Raw genomic sequence first — 21,787 nt, forward strand, 5'->3', positions numbered from 1 at the left:
GCAATGTCTTGGCACCAGCGCTTTTTCTGCACTGTGGGTCTTTGGGTTGGATTCCATGTAGTCTCCAAAAAAGGGAAATAGGAAGTATCTTTGGGAAATGAGAAATACGGTGATCAGGAGAGAGGATCATATTTTGGTGGATTTCACAATAAGTTACGACTTTTATTACATTGTGGTCAGAGGGGGAGTACATCTTTGCCAAACAGGCATATGGAAGTAATGAAGTGACTTGCCCAGTACTGTAATGTGGCTTATGTATTGTTCCTTTCCTTACCATGCTAGGGGCTGTGGGTTCCATCTGCTCCTTACTGCTACCATATACTTGGGGTTATTCCAGTCTATAGAAATAGTCCTTCAAAACAGGCGCTCAGAATTAAAAGTTGGCTAAACTTCCAGTGTGGCAGCCCAAAACTCTCTGATAGTTTTCCTTTGGCTGCTTTCTGCATGGTTCTCTGTTATTTGCGACTACGCCAGAAAACTAAATTTATGTTCCGTTTTGGTTTTCCATTTGCTCTAAAACACCTTTGACTCTTTGGTATCTCAGAACCTGGGATTCTGATAGTTTGTAGAATCAAAGCAGATAAAGACCCAGAATAAAAGCAGATTAATTCTCGAAAAAGAGCGTTGCGTGTCTGATCTGGACTTGTATTCTACTTACACACATATACATCATACCTTTTATTAGTTTCCTTTAGTAATCTCTTGCTCAGCATTTATCTGTGCATGTTAGTATCTGTCACTAATGACACCTTTTTTTGCTAAATGCAACTATTCTTTCATAGCTTTGTTTTGGTGGAACAGTATTTAATGGAAAAAAAAAGATTAAAAGCACATATCCATTGGCTAGAAAATGTAAACTCCATAAGGGCAGGGATTTTTGTCTTTTTTATTCATCAGTTTTATCCACATTGCCTTGAAGAGTGCCCGGCAAATGGTGAAGGTTCAGTATATATCTGTTGGTTGAGTATGTTCCAGTCGTCCAGTGCAATCTTATAGAAGAGTAGACGTGAACATCTACAAATAGTTCCAGAATGTGAAATGTCAAAAGCAACTTGCAGCAGACTGTGTACCTTTTTATATAAAGTTCAAAAACAACCCAAATTAATTGCTTAAGGATACATAAATACATGATGGCCTTTTTTTTTTTTTTTTTTTTTTTTTTTAAAGAAATGATAAGTACAGAATTAAATCAGTAGTTAGGTCTAGGTAGGAGGCCAGAGAAGGAAGGCATTCACAAGGCAGATGCGATACAGGTAATATTTTAGTTCTGCACTGTCCGATAAATCTTCCTGCAGCAGTGGAAATATTCTGTGTGCTGTCCAACCCTTGAAAAGTAGCTACTGAAGGAACTGAACTTTTTATTTTATTTAAATTTAAATTGCCATATATGGCTTGTGACTACCATATTGGAAAGTACAATTCTAGTTCTTCTAGTGCTAGATTCATGTTTTTATTTTGTTAGGTAGCAAAACTTACACATATGTTAAAAGTTGTCTTATGTATATTTCAGTGTAACCAGATTTTTAAAAGCCATTTAAAACAAAACAAGCCTCAGCTTTTGTTGGCATCTGTGGTTCTGCTGCTTCAGCAGGATCAGTGTGGCAGTTAGTCTGTGAGCCACTAGAGCTGGGGATCAGGAGCAGTCCTTTACGTTCAACTTGAGCATGTACTGGGCAATTATTTTTTTAGCTTTGGTAACAACTTTCTTAAATATGTATATCTTTGGCCCATATTTTTTTTATATATACATATATATATACACACACACACACAACACACACACACATATATATATTTGGCCCATATTTTGTTTCATTTTCTGACAACACATCAGCTAGTCTTCATTTCATGACAGTAACTTGGAATATGTGGCATGATATGAAAGAACCAGCCATATTTTAAAAATTCTTACAAGTAGTTACCAAAGAACTTAATGAATTGAATGGTTAAAGACTTCTCCAGAAAGTTTATCTGGCAGCTTTAAGAGGTGTTTGGGTGAAATGTGAAAGAGCTTTGTATTTCTGTGAAACCTTGATGAGCCGCGGTGGAACTGCCGGAGTCTGGATTATGTATTAAAGCCTGGGTGGTGGACTGAGTGAGCTATGGCTGGGGCACCTGTTCAGTAATGCTTTCAGATTTGATAATCTGCTATGAACATAGACATAAGTAACTTTGGGATGTAGAAGTGGATTACCATTTTGAAGATATTGATAATACCTTGTGTAAAAGCTAAAAATTTAGTCCCAGATATCTGACCTTAAACTGCTGCTGTTACTTCATGTGACTCTAGGAAGCTCTCCAGGGGTCACCAGGGCTGTAAGATTGTAAATCTTTCTTGCTGCATAGCAAGGTTCTCTCTTTCTGTGCTGTGTATCTGTTAGTGGTTCAGAGCTCTAGCCCAGGAGGCGGCGGCGGTGGGGGAGAAGAGGAGGACAGTCAGCAGGAATCTGAAACTCCCGATCCGAGTGGAGGCTTCCGAGGAACAATGGAAGCAGACCGAGGAATGGAAGGTTTAGTCAGTCCCACGGAGGCCATGGGGATCAGTAGTGGGGCCAGCAGCTCCTGCCCTGGCTGGCTTCGAAAGGTAATTCCTTTGGCAGAGGTTATCTTCAATAAAACACCAGGCCCTTTGCAACAACTTGAAAGTTGCTGTCAGCATCTCTCTGTGTCCCATGCCCTATTCAGGTGTTCTACAGCAGGCATCGAGTTGTCTGATTTTCACCTAGAACAAAGTTACCAAATCTCTAATCCTTTTTTTTCTTCCTGACAAGGAGACACACAAAATGTTCTCATATCTGTAGTACTTGACATGAATGTAAGTTAATTAAGAAAACCTTCCTTGAAGGCAGTTTTTGTAATGCATGTATGCAAAGATTAAGCTTAGAGATTTTGTACTGTGATTTTTAGAAGTGAGATTTCGGGTCGTCAGGATGTTTTACAGTAGAGAGATGGGTTATGAGAGTTAAAGGGCAGACAATAAAATGTTCGAGTATATTTATTTGGATGGAAAGTTGGTTACAATATATGGCTGGGCAGAAAAAGATGGAATACCTTTGCAGTGGGACCCCATTCTCTTGGAAAATATATAATGCGTAAAAGGACGTCTGCTGGTCCTTTTTCCTGTCTGTACTTTTCTCATTTTCTACAGTGAGCATTTGTACTTTATGAAATTTTAAATTTTTACCAAAAAAAAAAAAATCGAGATTTAAAGCTGCCCTTACAAGACAGCTAAGATCGATAGACAGTTAGGGGTAGGAATGGAGGAAGCAGCACAACTCTTCTCAGGTTTCAGCCTCAGCCTTGAGCAGCCTGGCCAGTGGCCTGTCATCACCTTCCAGCTCCCCAACTCACTGAATAGGCCGTGTAGAGTAAGTGTGTCGGGGAGATGTGTCACAAACTCCAAACTGCGTTCTTGAATTTGAGTTTGAATTCGAAGCACTGTTACTCATCTGAGGAAGGCATGGCCTGCTCTTGACAGGTGCAGTGAGCTGTGTTCGAACCCACAACTGTCATGCTCCCACTAGAGGGTGCTGATGTCACAACAGAGGGGAAGCTGTAGCAAAATGGGAATGGGGGAGAAAGAAAATAAACGGCTCAAACAGAACTGATGAGATTCTCTCTCTTATACATAGGAGCTGGAAAATGCAGAATTCATCCCCATGCCTGACAGCCCATCTCCCCTAAGTGCAGCTTTTTCAGAATCTGAGAAAGATACCCTGCCCTATGAAGAGCTACAAGGACTCAAAGTGGCGTCTGAAGCGCCTTCGGGACACAAGCCCCCAGCAGGCACCTGGGTAATTGAGCTTTTTGCCTCTGAGTCACAACTAAGTAAGCAGAGAGCTCTCCCCACTTCTCCTGGCCTCACCATCTCCTCTAGCTTCCTCGGTCTCCCACTGCCCTGTATCCACTCATTAGACGGTCTGTTCGGTAGTGCTTAAAGCCCTAGGTTTAACTGAGTTTGCCTTGGAAAAAAGTATTGACCCTTTCACATTCCTGATGGGCTAACAGCTTTCCACACAGAGGACTGTCTTTCTTTCTCTCTGCCTCAAGTACCAAAATTAAGGTTACATAATTCAAATCTAGTTTGTTTTTTTTTTTTTTAACAATGCTAGTGTGGGTGGGAGGCTCTGAATATGAGTAAGAAATAATGCTTGTAGTCCAGTGAGGGAGCTACACATGTGTGCCTAACCTTGGTAGAAATCAAATTGTGGTAAATGCCTCAGTCAAAGGCAAACCGCAGGGGTCATCAAGCTTTTTCTATAAAGGGCCACAGAGTAATTATTAAAGGCTTTATGGACCATCCAGTCTCTGCTGCAGCTTCTCAGCTCTGACGCTGCAGCACAAAAGCAGCCATAGATAATACATAATGAATGAGCATGATTGTGTTCCAGTAAAACTTCATTTACAGAAACAAATTGGTAGGCCGGATTTGGCCCACAGGCTATCATTTGCTGACCCTTCCTGTAAACAAAGTACAGTAGAAGGGGAGAAATCCAGACTAGAAAAGTTGTAACAAAACCTTTGAAACTTCCAAGTGAGTGTTTAATTCATCTGTCAGTTAGCGTTCTTGAATTATTTTGGCAGTCCTGTTTACCGAATACCTCTCCGCTGTCTCCTAAAGTGTGGTCCACTACATTTTATGGATATTGACCCTTTGGATCACAGTATTCTCACTGTGATCAGAAAGACTCATTCCAAACCGAAGCAGGCCTCCCCCACTTCAGCATTTTCAATGGGAGATCAGTGCACTTTAAATTTTGTGAAATTCTCCAAAACAGACAAATGTTCTTTTACCTTAGCATGACAGAGCCTGAGGCACTGAGCGCTCTTCTGCCCTGTTCTGTTAGAACCAGGTGCTGTTGTAATCCCAGCGCTTTCTGCTCCTGTTGCATTTACTTTGTGTGTCTGTATGGTTTATCTTGTTACTTTAAAAGTAAAATCTGGGGCGCCTGGGTGGCTCAGTGGGTTAAAGCCTCTGCCTTCGGCTCAGGTCATGATCCCAGGGTCCTGGGATCGAGCCCCGCATCGGGCTCTCTGCTCAGCAGGGAGCCTGCTTCCTCCTCTCTCTCTGCCTGCCTCTCTGCCTGCTTGTGATCTCTGTCTGTCAAATAAATAAATAAAATCTTTAAAAAAAAAAAAAAAAGTAAAATCTGCTAGCATTTAGGGGACGATGAGGTTGGGGAACTGTGGCATCCAGGCAGAACTGCCTATGACCTCTTCCTCCTCTCCTTAGCCGCCTCAGCTGAATCCTGCAGCGACGTGTGCTGGGAAGGAAGCACCATTACCTCCTACCTGTGCCTGCAGCTCTCTGCAGGGGGAGGTTGAGAGATTGCAGGGGCTGGTATTAAAGTGTCTGGCTGAGCAACAGAAGCTACAGCAAGAAAACCTCCAGATTTTCACCCAACTACAGAAGCTGAACAAGACATTAGAAGGAGGGCAGCAGGTGAGAGCATTCAAAGAATAATTCAATTTCTAATTATGTTTGAAGAATCACAGAAACAAAACACCAGCAGACACTAACATAGACCTACTCCTTTGCAAGTCCTATCTTTTGATGAGGTAACTTCTGTAATTAATCCCAGCAGCCCTGGGCCTTGTTCGGGTGCCTGGGTTATATCACTGTCATCACCTGACTTCTGTTGTTTTTTGTTACCCTATTTTTTCTTTCAGTTTTTATTATGAAAAACAAATCATTGCAGTTCAGTGAACACTCATATCCACCATCGAGGTTCAACCGTTGTTAACATGTTGTTTGTTTTAAATGTGTGCATATGTGTGTTTAAAATATGTGGGATATATATCTGTATTTAAATTATATGGGGGTATGTGTGTGTGTGTGAGTATTTAGGTGGACCATTTTCAGATAAAGTATAAAAGTTATGACACAGGTCCCCTAAATACTTTCTAACACACACCCCAAAATACGTTCATTCTCCCAGATAAGCACCATAGTATTATCACACATAACACAGTTTATGCTAATATTACCTCAGCTTTCATCCAGTGCCCAGCTGATAGTAGAGTTTTCCCAGTTTGCCCATAAAATTGTCCTTTGTGACTGTTTTGTTTTTGTTTTTGTTTTTAAAGATTCCATTTGTTTGATAGACAGAGGTCACCAGTGGGCAGAGAGGCAGGCAGAGAGAGAGGAGGAAGCAGGCCCCCTGCTGAGCAGAGAGCCCTATGTGGGGCTCGATCCCAGGACCCTGAGACCATGACCTGAGCCGAAGGCAGAGGCTTAACCCACTGAGCCACCCAGGTGCCCCTATAACTCTTTTTATGAGATCAGAATCCATTCAAGGTCCCTCTACTACATTGTTATGTCTCGTTTCTTTTTATCTAGAATATTTCCCTGTACTACTGTCACCTTTTTTTTTTTTCTTTATATTTTCATGGCACTGATGAGTTGAAGAAGCAGGTTCGATTGCTTAACAAAATGAGCCACATTCTGGATTTGTCCTCTGTTTTCTTGGGACATTATTAACTTGTTCCTTTGTCACCCTGTCATTTCTATGAACTGGAAGTTAGACTTAAGGCTTGATTAGATTTAAGTTAAATATTTTTTGTAAAAGTATTTTGTAAAAATATTTCCCAGGTGTTGCCGTTTACATTGTTGTTTTAGAGAGAGAGAGCACAAGCAAAGGGGAGAGGGGCAGAGGGAGACAGGGAGAATCTCAAGCAGACCCCTTGCTGAGCGCAGAGCCCGTGGATGCTACGCTCCATCCTGTGACCCAAGCCAAAATGAAGAATCTCGTGCTTAACCGAATGAGCCACCCAGGAGCTCCATGTGTATTGTTTTTAAAAAGCCAGGTATTGCTCTATTTAGAGTGAACCAGGAAGGGAAATAAGGTGCAACCCTGGGCTTTGCCATTTCCTAGTTTTATGTGTCTGGAAGAATTACGTGGTTTCCATGAGTCCTGGTTTCTCGCCTAAAAGAGGAAAATAATACCATCTGCCTGGTATGGCTGTTTTGAGAATTAAATGAAATCATGTCTGTGAAAGTACTTTGTAAAGTAATACACTCACTTGAGGTAAGCATGGGGTGATTGGCAGCTGTAGCACACAGGAGGATTGTTTGGCTTAGGGCTGTCTCGGTTTTCAAGTTGAGAGATCTAGGGCATCTGGGTGCCTCATTTGATTAAATGTCTGCCTTCGACTCAGGTCATGAGTCCCACATCGGATTCCCTGCTCAGTGGGGAATCTGCTCCTCCCTCTATCCTTCCCCTGCTTGTGATCTCTCTCTCTCTCTCAAATAAATATTTCAAAAATATAATTAATAAAGTAAGTAGAATAAAATAGAGAGTTCTACATTCCAGAACATCCTACAGTCCTGGGCAAGCAGTTGGTCATCCTACCTGCAGCAGGTGTAAAAGTGTGGACTTTATTTAAAGTAGTGTTACTAAAGTATTATCTAAGGTAGTATCAGGAGCTTGTCACACAACCATGGGTACAGGTCCTTAGAGGTCAGTGTTGAAAACCTAGTCCTGAACCGCTGTGACTGGTGGCAGTATCGTTGATGTGGGACTATGTTTTGTTTGGACAGGTGGGGATGCATTCCAAAGGAACTCAGACCGCAAAGGAAGAGATGGAAATGGATCCAAAGCCTGACTTAGATTCAGATTCCTGGTGCCTTCTGGGAACAGACTCCTGTCGACCCAGCCTCTAGTCTCCTGAGCCTGTATGGCCGCCAGGAAACTGGGATCCAAAGAACTTCACAGCACACTCACTGAATGCACAGAGCGCGCTTTCCTGGCTTTGTTCACTTGCAGACAAGGAGTGCAAGGCGGAGGCTCTGAAGCACTTTCCGCATACACTTGGAGAGTGGCATTGCCGATTAGATAGGATCTAGGAGTGGTTTTGTTTTGGAGAATGGAGGGGCCCCATGGCCCTGGCTTTGTCCTCAGTGGCTGCCATAGCAACAGCAGCTCTGTACCTCATCTGGTGATCCCACCTTCGAAGAGGAGACACAATGCTCACCTTAATTTTGCTGGTAGCAGCTTATATCCCGTTTATCATTTCACCAGTACTTGGAAGCTGCCTTGGGAGTTCAGCACCAGGCATTGCACCTCTGGGTGGAGGAAAGAAAAGTGTGAAACTCGAGTGGGCTGGAACCAGGTGGGGCCCACACAGGCTCATCTGGAGGGTGGTGAAGTGGTCAAGCCCTCTCCGGAGCCCTGAGTCTGGGAAGATATGTTTGCTGGAGTCAATCTCGGGCTTGTTTTCAGAAAGTTCAGTTACTTCGCGCAGCCAAATGCTTTAAGAGGAAAAGTGGGCTTAGATTGCTTTTCCTCTGAGGGTCGATTAAAATGTCTTCAGTGACGAAGAGAGAAAGGAGGTTAGGGTCCTTCCTCGTCACACAGCTGGGGTTGCCGTCTGTGGCCGATGCAGGTAGGATTCCCTGATTCTGGAAGGTACCTCTTAGAAAATTGAGTCAGTGGGGCAACAGGAATGGCCTTAGAGAAAACCATGAGGGAGAGAGGTCCTCCGTTAGCTGCCTCTACTTGGTATCTTTAGGAAGGTCTAGAGTGCCTCTGCCTTCGTGGCTCTTCAGGTCTTATCCCACTCCCTTTCTGTATGTCTAGTCAGTATTAGTCTCTTTTTGGTGTTTTATGAAGCCATATCAGTGAATCTGTATCATCTTTCCTACTTGAGTGGCCCAAAGCCAGACCGAAACCTGGTAGTCCCTGAAGCCTAAGAGAACAGGCGGAAGCTGCCAAGCGAAAGGAATTTGGCTGAGAGCTCCGTTCTAATCCCCTAGTTGTTCTGTCCTTAGAGTCAAGGAGCAAGCTAGCTTTCCCAAAGAGAGAGTGTCCTCAAAGCTCTTGATGGTTTTCACTGAAGGATGTGAGCTTTGTGTTTTCACCTAGGCTTACAAAATGTTCCTTTAGTATTTTGGGTCATAGGACTTGCCTTGATGAGCCTCCCATCCTCCCTCCTTAGAAACCGCTAAATTAATTTTTGTTTCATTTTCCCCAAACCAAAAAATGAATGTTTGATATCTCTTCAGTATTTTGGAAGGACCTGTACAATGGAAATTTTGCCATTTCCCTAAAACTGATGGGATAAAGGCTGATGCTTGGGGAAAACCCCATGGCTGGGGACGGGCAACTCTGTTCAATGGGATCTTCTTTGGTTTGATGTTCCCATTGTTTTCTCAATTCTGGGAAGCCTAGTACAATGGTACTAACGTAATCACTAAAGCCTTTTCTTAAAATAAGGGAAGGGGCCAACCCCAGATTAAAGTTACAAGTTCTGGGGACTTCGGGGTTTGCTGTAAACCCCAACAGTGGGTTTTGGTTCATCATGTAAATGCACCTTTGATTTTTTTTTTAAGGACTGGCTTTTCACGTTCCTGTATCCCTCATACTCACCATCTCAGCAGGCCTGAGAGGCAGGCTCAGTTTGGGTGTTAATCCTGAGTATTGCTTCTGCTGTGAAACTGAGGAACAGGGGCACGTTGCTGAGACGGGGATGGAAGTGAGCATGGAAGGGAGGGAAGAGCCCTGCTCTTGTTCCAGAGGGAGCCGTTCCCTAGCAGGGGAACACTGCTCATTTTCTCCAACATGTTCCCTCAGGAAGTCTCGTTTGCTGTTGATCTGGCTGAGAATCTGAGTTCTGTGCCTTAGAGACAATTTGCACTTTCCCAATTGTGCCTGGGACAGCCACATGACTTCTCACACCAAACAGCTATGCAAACAGAAACCAGTTCAAAGGTGGTGGCCATGCATTAGATAAAAACTGAAAGGTTAGGCAGCAGAGATGCCTTTGAATGGTTTTCTGTAGCTAATTCTCTTGAAGTTTGTCCTGCTTTGCTTCTTTCTGCAGCACGAGGTGTTTTCAGTTTCCCAGTAGTATTGCTTTTGAGTTACCGTATAACCTGAGTTACTCCTCCGCTCTGACATTGTTGCTGAAGAACTAGCTCATTGTTAGCCAGATGTTTGAAAGGTTGAGGGTGGAGTGGTTTGGCATTTCTGTTTTAAATAAACATTTAAACTCTCAATCAGTGCTATGCCTGCGCATGGACCTTAGTCACTGGGGATGAAGCACCCAGATACGAGGTCTTCGTGAATCTTTGATTCAGTGAGTCTTTCTCTAATAAAAGACCTTGTAACAGAAACAACACAAGGCACATTTGCACACATAATCTTTGCTTCTTTCCCAGTTTCTTTTTCTTGCTAACAGAATCATCTCTGCTGCTACAACTTTTTCCCCTCAAACTTGTCAAATACAGTGCTGAAAATGCAGAGGGAGGGGAAAAAATGAGCCACTGGAAGAGGAAAGAGCACTTCTTGTACTAACCTCCTCAGTCACAGTGGGCTTTTTCTAGTGATTATGTGTGTCTATGTTTACAAAACTGTTTTCCCTCTAAGAGGGTGAACACTCTTTGGTCTCCCTGGCATAGCACAGCCAAGTTACCCCTTCTCTTGGCTGAGCATTTCACAAGTTTAAAGTTAAAAGCAGCCTTAAACTCACATTTCATTTGACTTGCCATATATTTGGAAACATTCATAACAGAAAGAACAGCTCTGGAGCAAGGATGTATTATAAATAAATTCTTTCAAATGAGTTTCCCCGGGCCTCCAAAGAAGTATTACTCATTAGTGTCCTGCAGACTGGGCTGTAGTCAGGACCACAAAACATGTTCCTTCCTGCCACAAAGCCAAAAATCATTTATAACTTCAATGATTAACTACGGAAATAAATATGCTGATCACCAAACCTCACAGAATCAGGAACATGAGAGAGAAAAACACTATATCACATCTCTGCTTCCTCCTTTGTAGTTGTGAAGAATGATAAATTAATGGCCAAAAGCAAATGTTGGCCAAAAGGTACCATGCGGCCTTAAATACACTGTTGTTAAGAAGTACTATTTCCGCACGTCTGCATATACTTTCATATGACATGAGTTTCACCATGAGATATTTTCCCCATTGCTTAACCTTTTAAACTTTAAAATTTATAACATTTGCTTGTACTGAAGCTTCTTGGATAAAGACGCATCACCCATGGACAAGACCAAGCAGCCTTACCCACTGTCATCCTCTGCTGTCCAGGAAGGACAGCTCTTCCCAAAGAGCAGATCAAGCTAAATTTAAAAGATTAATAGATCGCCCTAACCTAATCAAGGCCTGTGCGTGCTGAGATTGGAGAGAACACTGAGGCACTATTGCATCACTTCTCCAGCAATAGAAGAACGAGTAACTGCTTCCCGTGTCTGTAGCAGGCACTCCCCACACGTACATTTGTTCTCCCCAGAGGGCCCTGATCTGCGAACTTAATCCCATCATCCAGGGATCCCAAACCTGAGTGCCCGTGGGGCCAGGCCGGAAAGGTGACTAGGTGCAGCAGGCCAGGGGGGGCTTGGTGATTGGTGTGGTCAGCCTGTCTGAAGGAGCTCTGCAGGGTTGCTGGCCCGGTATTTCCAGAACTTCCAGCTTTTCAAGAGATTTTCCGTAGCCCAGATTTTGAATGTCAGATGTATGCCAAGTCCGTAGGACAAAGCAGTCCTGAGGCTACCACTGTGCGGCTTTAGCAGCAGGCTTTAGCAGCATCTCGTTCTCGCCGCCTGCCTTTACCATCAAGTGTGAAGCTTCGTCTGTACTTCACTAGACTTGTCGGGGGAATGTATCTATTGGGTTAAATATCCAGTCTGTGTGTGAGGTTTCGTCAAATGGCCAGCCGAAGGCCCCGCTCTGGGATCCCTCTTTTTCTTCGCAAAAATTTAGAAGCATAAAGCAATTCATTATGTTGTGTTTTGTTTTGGTTTGTTTTGTTTTTAATTTTATTTTTTTATAAACATATATTTTTATCCCCAGGGGTACAGGTCTGTGAATCGCCAGGTTTATACACTTCACAGCACTCACCATAGCACATACCCTCCCCAATGTCCATAACCCCACCCCCCCCTTTTTTTTTTAAGATTTTATTTATTTATTTGTCAGAGAGCGAGAGTGAGCACAGGCAGATAGAGTGGCAGGCAGAGGCAGAGGGAGAAGCAGGATCCCTGCTGAGCAAGGAGCCCGATGCGGGACTCAATCCCAGAACTCTGGGATCATGACCTGAGCCGAAGCCGCTTAACCAACTGAGCCACCCAGGCGCCCCTGTTGTGTTTTCTAAGTATGTACATTTTTTTCAGGCTGGGGTCCTAATTGGTTTGATCTGTTAGCCCAGCCGTTCAGCAGAAGCTGCAGAGGAAAAGCTGTAGCGACTGGTCCTTTGTTGTTAGCAGATTATGGTTTTACTGTCTGCTTAGTCACCTTGGCCCCTGTCAGGTTGGGTGTTTTTTCTGCAGTATTTTAAACTAACAATTTGAGTGTTGCTCTCAGTACAATAATCCTGTTATTTCAGATCTGTTCTATCTTCATCCTGTCTGAACTGATACTACCCCTGACAGGCATTACCTTATCACTTCTCCCATCTGACCTATCTAGGACTTATTTTATCATTTAATTTTAAATCCCCAAAACCCACTGAAAGAAGGTCTAATTGTGAAGACTACGTGCAGTCTACGCACAATGCTGCACAGAAAAACTTTAAAAAAATCCAGTATCTTTTTCCTCAGAGTTTACTTTCTAGAAGAGAAGTTCGCTGTGGTAAAATGGGCAGGGACAGGTGACTTGGCAATGTCCCAGCTTGCTTTGATGGTAGACATTGCTGCTGCGTTTAAAAAGCCATATACCCAACCTGATCTCAAAGCAGAATGCCAGCAAGAGCTGAAACTGAAGTTCCTTCCTTCCTTTTTTTTTTTTTTTTTTTGGACATATGTAGTCCATTAGCAAAGAGCAACTCCTGGGGCATACGAGATGCTCTCTCCCAGCCCTACCATGCAAGGCACAGAAAGATGAGGTTCCCTTTATGGCACAGTACACCACAAGGAGGGTTTAGGATATACTGGCACCCTATCTTTACAAACTGGTATTGGCTTTCGGCCAGGACCACACATCGCGGAGGTCAAGGATAATTTTCCATTTGCCTTACAGCAAAATCATACTATCTTTTGTAAGCGCTGCCACCGGGGGGGGGGGGGGGGGGGGATCATGATCCTCTGACACCAGCTCAATCTCATGTAGCAGCTTGAGATTCTTTTAGAACTCTCCTGCAGGAGCAAGAAGAGTTAACAGGAACCACAGGCACACGCGCAGAGGCAGGGACAGGAAGGCACAGCGGACGCAGGCACTCAGCACAAACCACACGCCCGCCTCGCGAGAAGAGAGCTTTACTGTGGGCCGCTCGCTACATTGAGAGTCTTCGCCCATCCGTTCCCAGGCCAGTAACAAGGCGCACCAGCCTGAGGTGGTAATTTCGTGGGAAGCTGAGGTTTCCTTTAGCCTCCTGCTGCTTAGCGATGGGGCTGTCCTCACTGATGTAAGCTCTGCAGGCAGATGTGGGAGATGTGGAAGTTTTAGTTCTGTTTTGTATCAAATTGTTCTTCTCCCACTAACTGCTGACGAGAGCAGAGCCTTCTGCGGCTCCCACTGCTGTCTGCTCAACCGTAATGCTTCCTTGGAGGTGGAGGCCGGTTCTTAATGGTCTTACACTTGGGAATGTGCCACTCGGCCACCTTGGGAGCAAAGTGGCGGCTGCAGTGAGGACACTGAATATAATCTGGATTTTCTGCAGGCAGGATGGGAGGCAAGTCTGCGGGGTTTCCACCTTTGGCAATTACCTGCTGGACCTCTCGGGCCTGACGGAGCGTACGGATGAAGGACTCGTGCTTCTGTCTCCAGTTGCTCTTCCGAGGAGGTTCAGCCTGTAAGGGGGAGGAAGACGGGTCATTCAACTTGCCGTTTACCACATCTCCTTCCCAGTCTTCATCGGAATGACAGTAAGGAAATGTACAGGGTGTTTATCCGTCAGATCAGAGAGAACAGGAAAGGAGCAACAGAGCTGACTTGCCAGAGTGGAGGCACTTGAGCTAAGGGCCTGCCACGGGGGACAGCACTGAGAGGCTGGGTGCTCATCGCACAGGCAGTGGAGAGGGAGAGGTGCAGGGCCGGGAATAAACTGGGTGCCTGGGCCCCTCTCCCATCTTGCACACCCAAGTGTCGGTCACTTTGAGCACTCTCACGGGAGAACAGGGGTTTGTCCTCTGGAGAAACCGAACCAGACAGGTTTCAGACTCGGAAAGTCCAGGCATAGTAGAGAACAGGGTAATACTGAGGCTGAAAATTGGGATTAAGTGCAGGTATATGTGATGAATCATGGCACTGTCAGCCTCCTTCCCCCAAAAGCTCCCAGGATATCAAACACGTTGGCACCCTCATAGGAGACAGGAGTTCTCTGCGTGCACCAAGCAGTCAAGAGAAAAGCCTTTAGATGCCGACCCTGAGTGACTCCAGTGAAAAGGCTCACTGTTTGATAACCCTAATATGAAGGCCTCCAGTCAACAAGCCCCACTTCAGGGCGCCTGAGTGGCTCAGTCGGTTAAGCGTCTGCCTTGGGCTCAGATCAGGTCCTGATCAGGTCCCAGGTCCTCAGATCAGTCCCACATCAGGCTCTCCACTCAGGGGAATGGGCTTCTCTCTCTGCCCCTCCTCCCTTCCTCCCTCCCTCCCTCTCTCACAAAAATAAATAAAATCTTAAAAAAAAAAAAAAGTACTACCTTAAAACAATAACAACAACGAAAACAAGCCCCACTTAAGCTTAAATAGGAATGGACTGCCTGGGATCACCAGATATTTGAATAAAGTTCTAACGAGAGAAACCAAAACAGGTACATGATTCTCTCACTCACTCTCAGGAAACAAGAATGAGGGAGGTAAAAGAAAACTTAAAGCCAGAGAACCAGAAAGAACTATTATAAATAAAAACTGTGATAGCTAAGAGGTGCCTGGGTGGCTCAGTCGGTTGAGCATCCGATTCTTAATTTCAGCTCAGGTCATGATCTCGGGGTCATGGGATTGAACCCCGGGTTGGGCTCTGCACTCAGTGCGGAGTATGCTCATTTCTCTCCCTCTGCTCCTCCCCCTGATCACTTGCTCTCCCTCTTTCTCTCTCAAATAAATACATAAAAATCTTTATTTTAAAAAAGACCATTTAGGGCGCCTGGGTGGCTCAGTTGCTTAAGCCTCTGCCTTCGGCTCAGGTCATGGTCTCAGGGTCCTGGGATCGAGCCCCACATCAGGCTCTCTGCTCAGCAGGGGGCCTGCTTCCCCCTCTCTCTCTGCCTGCCTCTCTGCCTACTTGTGATCTCTCTCTCTGTCAAATAAGTAAAATCCTTTTTTTTAAAGATCGCTTTAAAAAATGGTGATAGCTAAAAATAAAAATAGAAATGTAAAATATCAAGAAAATTGCTCAGAATGGGAAAAAAGATCCAGATGGAAAGTAGGAAAGATTAGGAAATTAGTAAACCAATCTAGAAAGTCCCAACACCTGACCAAAAGGAGTTCCAAAAAGAATAGAAAAATCACACAGAAGATATTATTAAATAAGTAATACAATAAGCATTCCTAGAATTAAGGTCACTGCTCTTGAAATTGAAATTATCTACCAAGTAGCCAACACAATCATTGTAGAATTTCAGAATAGAGAATCCTGTAGGCTTTCAGAAAAAGAGAAACACCAGAAGAGGTTTCATATAGTGGAGCAGGAAGCAATATGGCATAGATTTCTCAACGGTAACATTGGATGCTAAAAGGGAAAATGCCTTAAAAGTTCTAAAAGAAAATAATTTTCTACCTAGAATTCTGTACCTGGTCAAATCATCCATCAAATATAAGGCTATTGTACGGATATTTTAATTCATTGAGACATATCTGTACCATATATATATATACCGCCCATGCATGTTTCTTGAAAGCTTCAGCAAAGCAAGGAGTAAAGCAAGAAAAAGGACATAAGAGGCTGGAAACAGGACCCAACACAGAGGAGGAGCAAAAAGAAGTCCCAAAACAACAGGTTTGCACCAGGCCTAGAGAATAACCAGTCCAGACTGGTGCGGGAGGAAAAAGAGTGGTGGGAGGGAAGTTTCCAGAATAAGGAAAAAAAAAAAAAAAAACTGACGGATTAGTTGAGCATTTACAAAAACACTAACAGGTGTCTGACATCAGCTGGATCATTTAGGAAAAAAAAAAAAATTAGAGACAGGTACGAAGGAAACCCAAGCAAATGAAAACATGAGTCAGCTATTAATTCCAGGTTCATGTGGGCAGAGGCAGAATTTATACGCTCGTCGGTGAACAAAATTTACATGGTTATTATAATGTAAAAGCTGACTACTGGTTTAACCCAAAATTGTGATTCCACCATGATGGAAGGAGAAGGGAAGAAGAAAAGTAAAAAGGAGAGGAGATGTGAAAGCTTAACCCGCAGCATTCACAGGAGGAAGTCAACAGATAGTGTGCAAAACTGATTAATCGAGAAAATAGGCACATTGTTGAGAAATATGGAAATGCATACCAGAAGAGTCATCTATCAGGAACTGAAGGCTGCCACCGGGGGCCATTAAGATGGAGAAGGGTAAGGCAGGATATCCTGCTTGTTGCCTTAGAGATCACTTAGCACATGATTTTTAAAGCGTATTCAAATATTTAAATTAATATAAAATTAATTTTAAAGAGATGAAAAAAGGAGACAAGTGGCTGTTTGGTGATCTGATATTATTAGTGATGAATGACAGGAAGAGATATTAACAAAGGAAAAGGATCCTTCAGGAGAGAGCCTTACTGAAACAGACAAGAAGGCAAGAGAATCTGTGTGTTAGAAATAGTATCCAGGAACTTTTAAAAGAATTGAGGAGGAGCGCCTGGGTGGCTCAGTTGTTAAGCCTCTGCCTTCAGCTCAGGTCATGATCCCAGGGTCTTGGGATCGGGCTCCCTGCTCAGCGGGAAGCCTGCTTCTCGATCTCCCACTCCCCCTGCTTGTGTTCCCTCTCTCGCTGTGTCTTCTATCAAATAAATAAGTAAAATCATTTAAAAAAAAAAAAGAATTGGGGAAAGCTCCTCAAGTATATATGATAGTTCATCGTATTAAATTAACTATTAATTCATCATATTCATGATATTGAAATTTTAATTCAATTAACACTTATTTTTCACAAAGCACAAAGATGTGGTTCCTGTGCTCAAATGCTTAAGGTCCAGTGGAGAGACCAGAGCTACAAGTCTGCTGGAAGTTCTGTGAAAATTAAAGGATACAAGGAAAGTCACTTGTTCTTGTGAGTACAGTAGAGGAATAACAGGGAGACATTCAGCTTCCAAAGGCACAAAGCTTTGGAATAAGATTAAGAACATTCCAAGGGATATTAGTGCATCTCAATCCAGATCCTTTCTGCTTCGGTATCCTCGATGCATCATATCCCTGCCCCACCACAAAACTAGTTTCCACAAAGCTGGAGTGTCTGATCTCAGAAATCCAATTATTTTGCTTCACTGCTACTGTATTTAGGAATTGAAGAAACACAAGATTCTTTTCAGGCACCTGCCAGAAACCACCCCTATAGTGGGACAGAGAAGACCCCAGTAGATTATTGGGTTGTCCGGAAAGAAGACAGGAAAGAACAGGAACTGGTGATCCTATCATTCTCTGCAAGAGCAAAATGTTGAATTCTTATTGGAAACTGGACTTCAGGTAGATTATCTCTGAACACAGAGGGACTTTTTGTGGCAATCTTCCAAACTATACTGAAGTTATACTATAACGGCAATTGACTTCTCCTAACAGCCGCTGCAAAAATTTGAGTTTTTTAAAGGCCCCAGCAAGTATGCCTGCCCATAAACTGTGAAGTGCTGAGCAGGTAAGAGGTGCTAATGCAGCACAGGGAGGGTTGGGAAGAACTGAAAACAGAATATGCGGTCATATTTTGTTAGAAAATTACAGCTGGTTGGGGCTTTGAGATCACGTGGTCTAGGCTTTCCCAAACTTTGGTCATCTGCATACCACTTTCACTTTATCCCCCTTACCATAAATTACTTGATGTTTTTCTTTACGTTCATGATTCCTAGAAACCACAGGCTTCATATGTTGTTATATTTTTCTAATACACACTAAAACTATTAAAATAAAAAATGGTTGCCAGCATGCCCCACCTTGAGAAACACTCATTTACAGACCAAGGGGCATAACATCGACAGAGTGGTAGGTTTATTCGTGAGACACAGATCTAACTGTCCAAATACACCTGTAAAATACCCCTAAACTTACCAGGCAAGTGTCTCACAGTCTTTTTACGACCCAGTTTTTCTGCAGCGGGAATGTTAACCAAAAAGAAACTCCTTCACCTTTAAGGTGTTTAGACTCCAGATGGGGAGAGAAAGGATTGAAAACTTAATTGTGTTTCATGTATTTACTAAGAAGTATATCAGAACTGAGCTAATCTTGAGAAAGTAGAGACCATTATAGGAGTTGTAACAAATCCTAATCGTGGGAGGTGGCAGAGTATATTACAAAGAGCAAGGAACTCTCTTCCGGGCGTGAAGTGCTGCATCATTTTTCTCTTTATATTTTTCAAATCTTTTAAATTTTCTAACCATTTATTAACTTTCATAATCAATAGGACATATATTTTTTAAGTCTAGATTTTGCAGTCATTCTGACCCAGATTTATATGCTGACTCCGCCATTTATTTATTTATTTTTTAAAGATTTATTTACTTATTTTAGAGAGAGTGTGCACAACCGGGGAGAGGGGCAGAGGGAAAGAGAGAACCCTCAAACTCCCCACTGAGCACAGAGCCTGATGCAGGGCTGGGGCCAGATGCGGGAGCCCAAAGTGGGGCTTGGGGGGCTTGATTCCAGGACCCTAAGATCATGACCTGAGCCAAAATGAAGAGTTGATGCTTAACTAACACTTCACGGACTGAGCCACCCAGGCACCCCATATGTGCTGACTCGGCCATTTATTATTATTTTTTAAAGATTTTATATATTTATTTGACAGAGAGAGACACAGCGAGAGAGGGAACACAAGCAAGGGGAGTGGGAGAGGGAGAAGCAGGCTTCCCGCCGAGCAAGGAGCCCGATCCCAGGACCCCAGGACCATGACCTGAGCCAAAGGCAGACGCTTAACGACTAAGCCACTCAGGCGCCCCAACTCTGCCATTTAAAGCTGTTTGTGATCTCAAGCAAGTTAAACTCTCTGAGACTTGACTTTTGAATTGATAAAATAAGAGACAACGAAACCTTTCACAGGATTCTGGTGAGGATCTTAACGAAAAGCTCCCATCACAGTGACTGGCACACAGTAGTAATCAATAAATGTTAATTCTCACTTTCTCCCTATATGACACCTGAATTTTTTCTAAAGAAAATTGCTATGACATCCCTTTACAATGATCCCCACTCAAAGTCAAATCCATAAGGCCCTGGCCTTGTTACCTTGACTGAGGCCGATCCCTTCCAGTTCAAGTACTGCTCTAGTTCTGTGCCCTTGGCCCGGGCCCTGGAGGAATCAAACACTTTCCTCTTGGAACCCTGCATCCTGCTGCAGACGTTGGAGTGTCTCTCCAGCCTGAGCAAGAGAAACTTGCGTCCGCAGTGGCTACATTCGCCAAGTTCGGGCTCTTCAGTGGAACAGCTGGGAAGAGAGGAGTCTGGGGCCCTAGACAAACTCGGATTGCTGGCGGACCCCTGCCAAGCACTGCCAGGCCCTTCTGAAGACTGAGAACACTCTTTTGATGGCTCTGAGACTAGGTCTCGGATTTTGTTATTGCTTGCCACCAGTCTTTCCCTTTTGAGTTTCTGTATTCCATAATCAGAGAGCTGAAATGGACTAGAATTTTCTTGAGACCGTCCCCAAATTTCATCCTCTCCCTTGGCTCTACTGAAGACCTCCTCAGACCCGAATTCTGGGGAGAAGGCAGGTCTGTACGCGGTGCTGCTATTACCTTTAACGCTCCTCTTGGGGAGTGTCATTCTCTGTAGCTCTCTTTTTTCATTTTCCTTAGCCTGTTCCTTTTCTTTCTGGATCCTTCTGAGTTCCTCCTCTGTCTTCTTCAGCTTTTCCCTTAGGAGGGTCTCTTTTCTTCGGATTTCCTCCTGTAAGCTCTCCCCTGCAGCTTCTAGTCTTTGGATCCGCACCCATTCAGTTCTGTTGGGGTTTGGCATGGCCCTCTCCTCCTGTGTGGCAGCAACAGCACGAACCACAGATGAATGCACCCAGTTCCTTGAACCAAAGCTGCTGTACGGAAACTCTCTTGGCTCAGGGGGTCTTGGAGAAGCATTCTGGTCCCCATCAATGCCAGCCTCCCCAGTACTATGAGACTTCCTATGGAACACGGGTTTCAGTGGGTATGCCCGGTCTACCCCAATTCGCTTCTTTGTGAAGGAGATGAATTCCTGATTATCTGTTTTGGGATACCGGGACTGAGGACTTGATGAGTAAAATAAACCCTTTGCTTGGCCCTGGGGATTGCTTCTTAAATCTTGCTGGCTGATTCCAACACAGTGGGGATAGGAGCAGTTCCGGACTTTCGTGCAGGTGTTCCATTTGGAGTGAGTGTAGATATTATCCAGTGTCAACTCTTTGTTGCTCAAAAGTTTCTGCTGGAAATTGTTCCTCGGATGCCCGATGGAGGACCGCTGAGAAGAGTCACCTTTTTCACAGGGCTCTTGCTTAGTGGAGAGAAGCCCTGGAGCTTCTGTCTTATTATATGGAAGCATAACGCCCACAGGCAGAGATGGTGCCAACTGGAGGCCAGCCATTCAGGGACTGGACTGAAGCCTAGGGGAGATTTAAGCCAGATATATGTGAGGAATTTGTCTGAGGTTCCTCCCCACTGCTAAAGTAGAGGAATTTGTCTGAGGTTCCTCCCCGCTGCTAAAGTAAAAGTGTTTCTCCATGTGTCCTACCTACCTATTCTCTTGAACTTTTTAGGGACAGAGGTGCTGGGTCTGCCAGAGCTTTCCTTCAATAAGCATTTGGTGAATGCTCATTATTTCCTGTGGGTGTTTATTAGGTCCTGGAGGATAGAAAAACGAATGTGACACGGGTGTTCCTGCCACCTAGCTTTAATCCAGTACCAGCCTCTGCCATTCACAGTGATGCTCCTGCCATACACAGGACACTCCCTAGTTGGGGGGAAGATTTACTGGGAAGAGCTACTGGATCGAAAATCAGGTTTTAGGCCTGTGACACAGGACAAGCAACTTTCCATTGCTGTCTCGTTTCTTCACCGGTAAACTGAAGTTCCGCTCGGAGTTACATGACTGGCATTTAGGGACCTTAGGACTCTGAGTCCAGCTCTATTGTTTCACAAGTGAGCAAACTGCGGCCCAGAGGTCAGGGCCTGGCACAAAGAGCTCTCCAGCGTCCCTCCTGCTGGAAGCATGCCTGACTCCAAAGAACCAGAGGCTGCCCAAGGCCGGCAGCAGGTGCCTGATGTCAAACCCTCACCCTGACAAGTCCCCGCGGCGCGGACTACGAAAGGTCTGTAAGCTGAGACGTGGAGGCCACCTGGCCTGGCCGCCGCAGCTTTTAGATCCGGAACGCTGAAGTCACGCACGGTCCTAAAGGGTCAGCCGGGGCGCCCCCACTGGGGACTCCGCTTTGAGAACAAGCCCTCGCTCTTCTATCCATGGGGCCCTGGGGAGGTCGAGGTGCTGACCCCATGTCTGCCCTCCCCTTCCGCGTACCTGAGGCTCTGGAGGACCGTTCCTGCTCAGGGAAAACCCCAGCACTTAGCTTTCCAGACCAGACCAACCCCATGCCAACCGCTCGCCGCGCAGGCGCTCTCTGAGGGCCTCTGTTTTTCTCGTTGCCTGGAGACGGAGCGCGTGCGCGCCCAGCCCCTTCACCAGCCGCGAACGCCGCCCGTGAAGCGCGCGCAGGCGCAGGCCGCACGCGGTCCGG

General features: G+C 44.6%; 2 protein-coding genes across 5 annotated transcripts in view; one reads left to right on the forward strand and one right to left on the reverse strand.

The window, feature by feature from the left end:
- Nucleotides 1–9,997, forward strand: part of NEK9 (NIMA related kinase 9) — a 36,257-nt gene extending 26,260 nt beyond the window's left edge. The window contains exons 19-22 of one of the 2 annotated variants that reach the window (XM_047737152.1): nt 2,382–2,584; nt 3,633–3,794; nt 5,234–5,443; nt 7,541–9,997. In XM_047737152.1, coding sequence (XP_047593108.1) covers nt 2,382–2,584; nt 3,633–3,794; nt 5,234–5,443; nt 7,541–7,663 — 698 coding nt within the window. In that variant the 3' untranslated portion in view covers nt 7,664–9,997. The remainder of the gene's footprint in view (nt 1–2,381; nt 2,585–3,632; nt 3,795–5,233; nt 5,444–7,540) is intronic. The other variant, XM_047737153.1, reaches the window with a different exon arrangement.
- A 2,561-nt stretch (nt 9,998–12,558) lies between these two features.
- Nucleotides 12,559–21,740, reverse strand: ZC2HC1C (zinc finger C2HC-type containing 1C). Of its 3 annotated transcripts, none has more exons than XM_047737154.1 (4): nt 21,571–21,740; nt 20,792–20,897; nt 19,315–20,659; nt 12,559–13,750 (listed from the first exon to the last, which is right to left on the reverse strand). In XM_047737154.1, exons 3-4 carry the CDS (start codon nt 20,638–20,640, stop codon nt 13,487–13,489), a joined length of 1,590 nt encoding a protein of 529 aa, XP_047593110.1. In that variant the 5' UTR covers nt 20,641–20,659; nt 20,792–20,897; nt 21,571–21,740; the 3' UTR covers nt 12,559–13,486. The 3 variants fall into 3 exon arrangements, with proteins under 3 accessions (XP_047593110.1, XP_047593111.1, XP_047593112.1); XM_047737156.1 differs by having other exon boundaries at nt 13,628–13,750; nt 19,824–20,659; XM_047737155.1 differs by lacking the exon at nt 20,792–20,897.
- Between the last annotated feature and the right edge of the window lie 47 nt (nt 21,741–21,787).

The sequence above is a fragment of the Lutra lutra genome, chromosome 7 (assembly GCF_902655055.1).
Source record: "Lutra lutra chromosome 7, mLutLut1.2, whole genome shotgun sequence".
NCBI classification, from domain to species: Eukaryota; Metazoa; Chordata; class Mammalia; order Carnivora; family Mustelidae; genus Lutra; species Lutra lutra.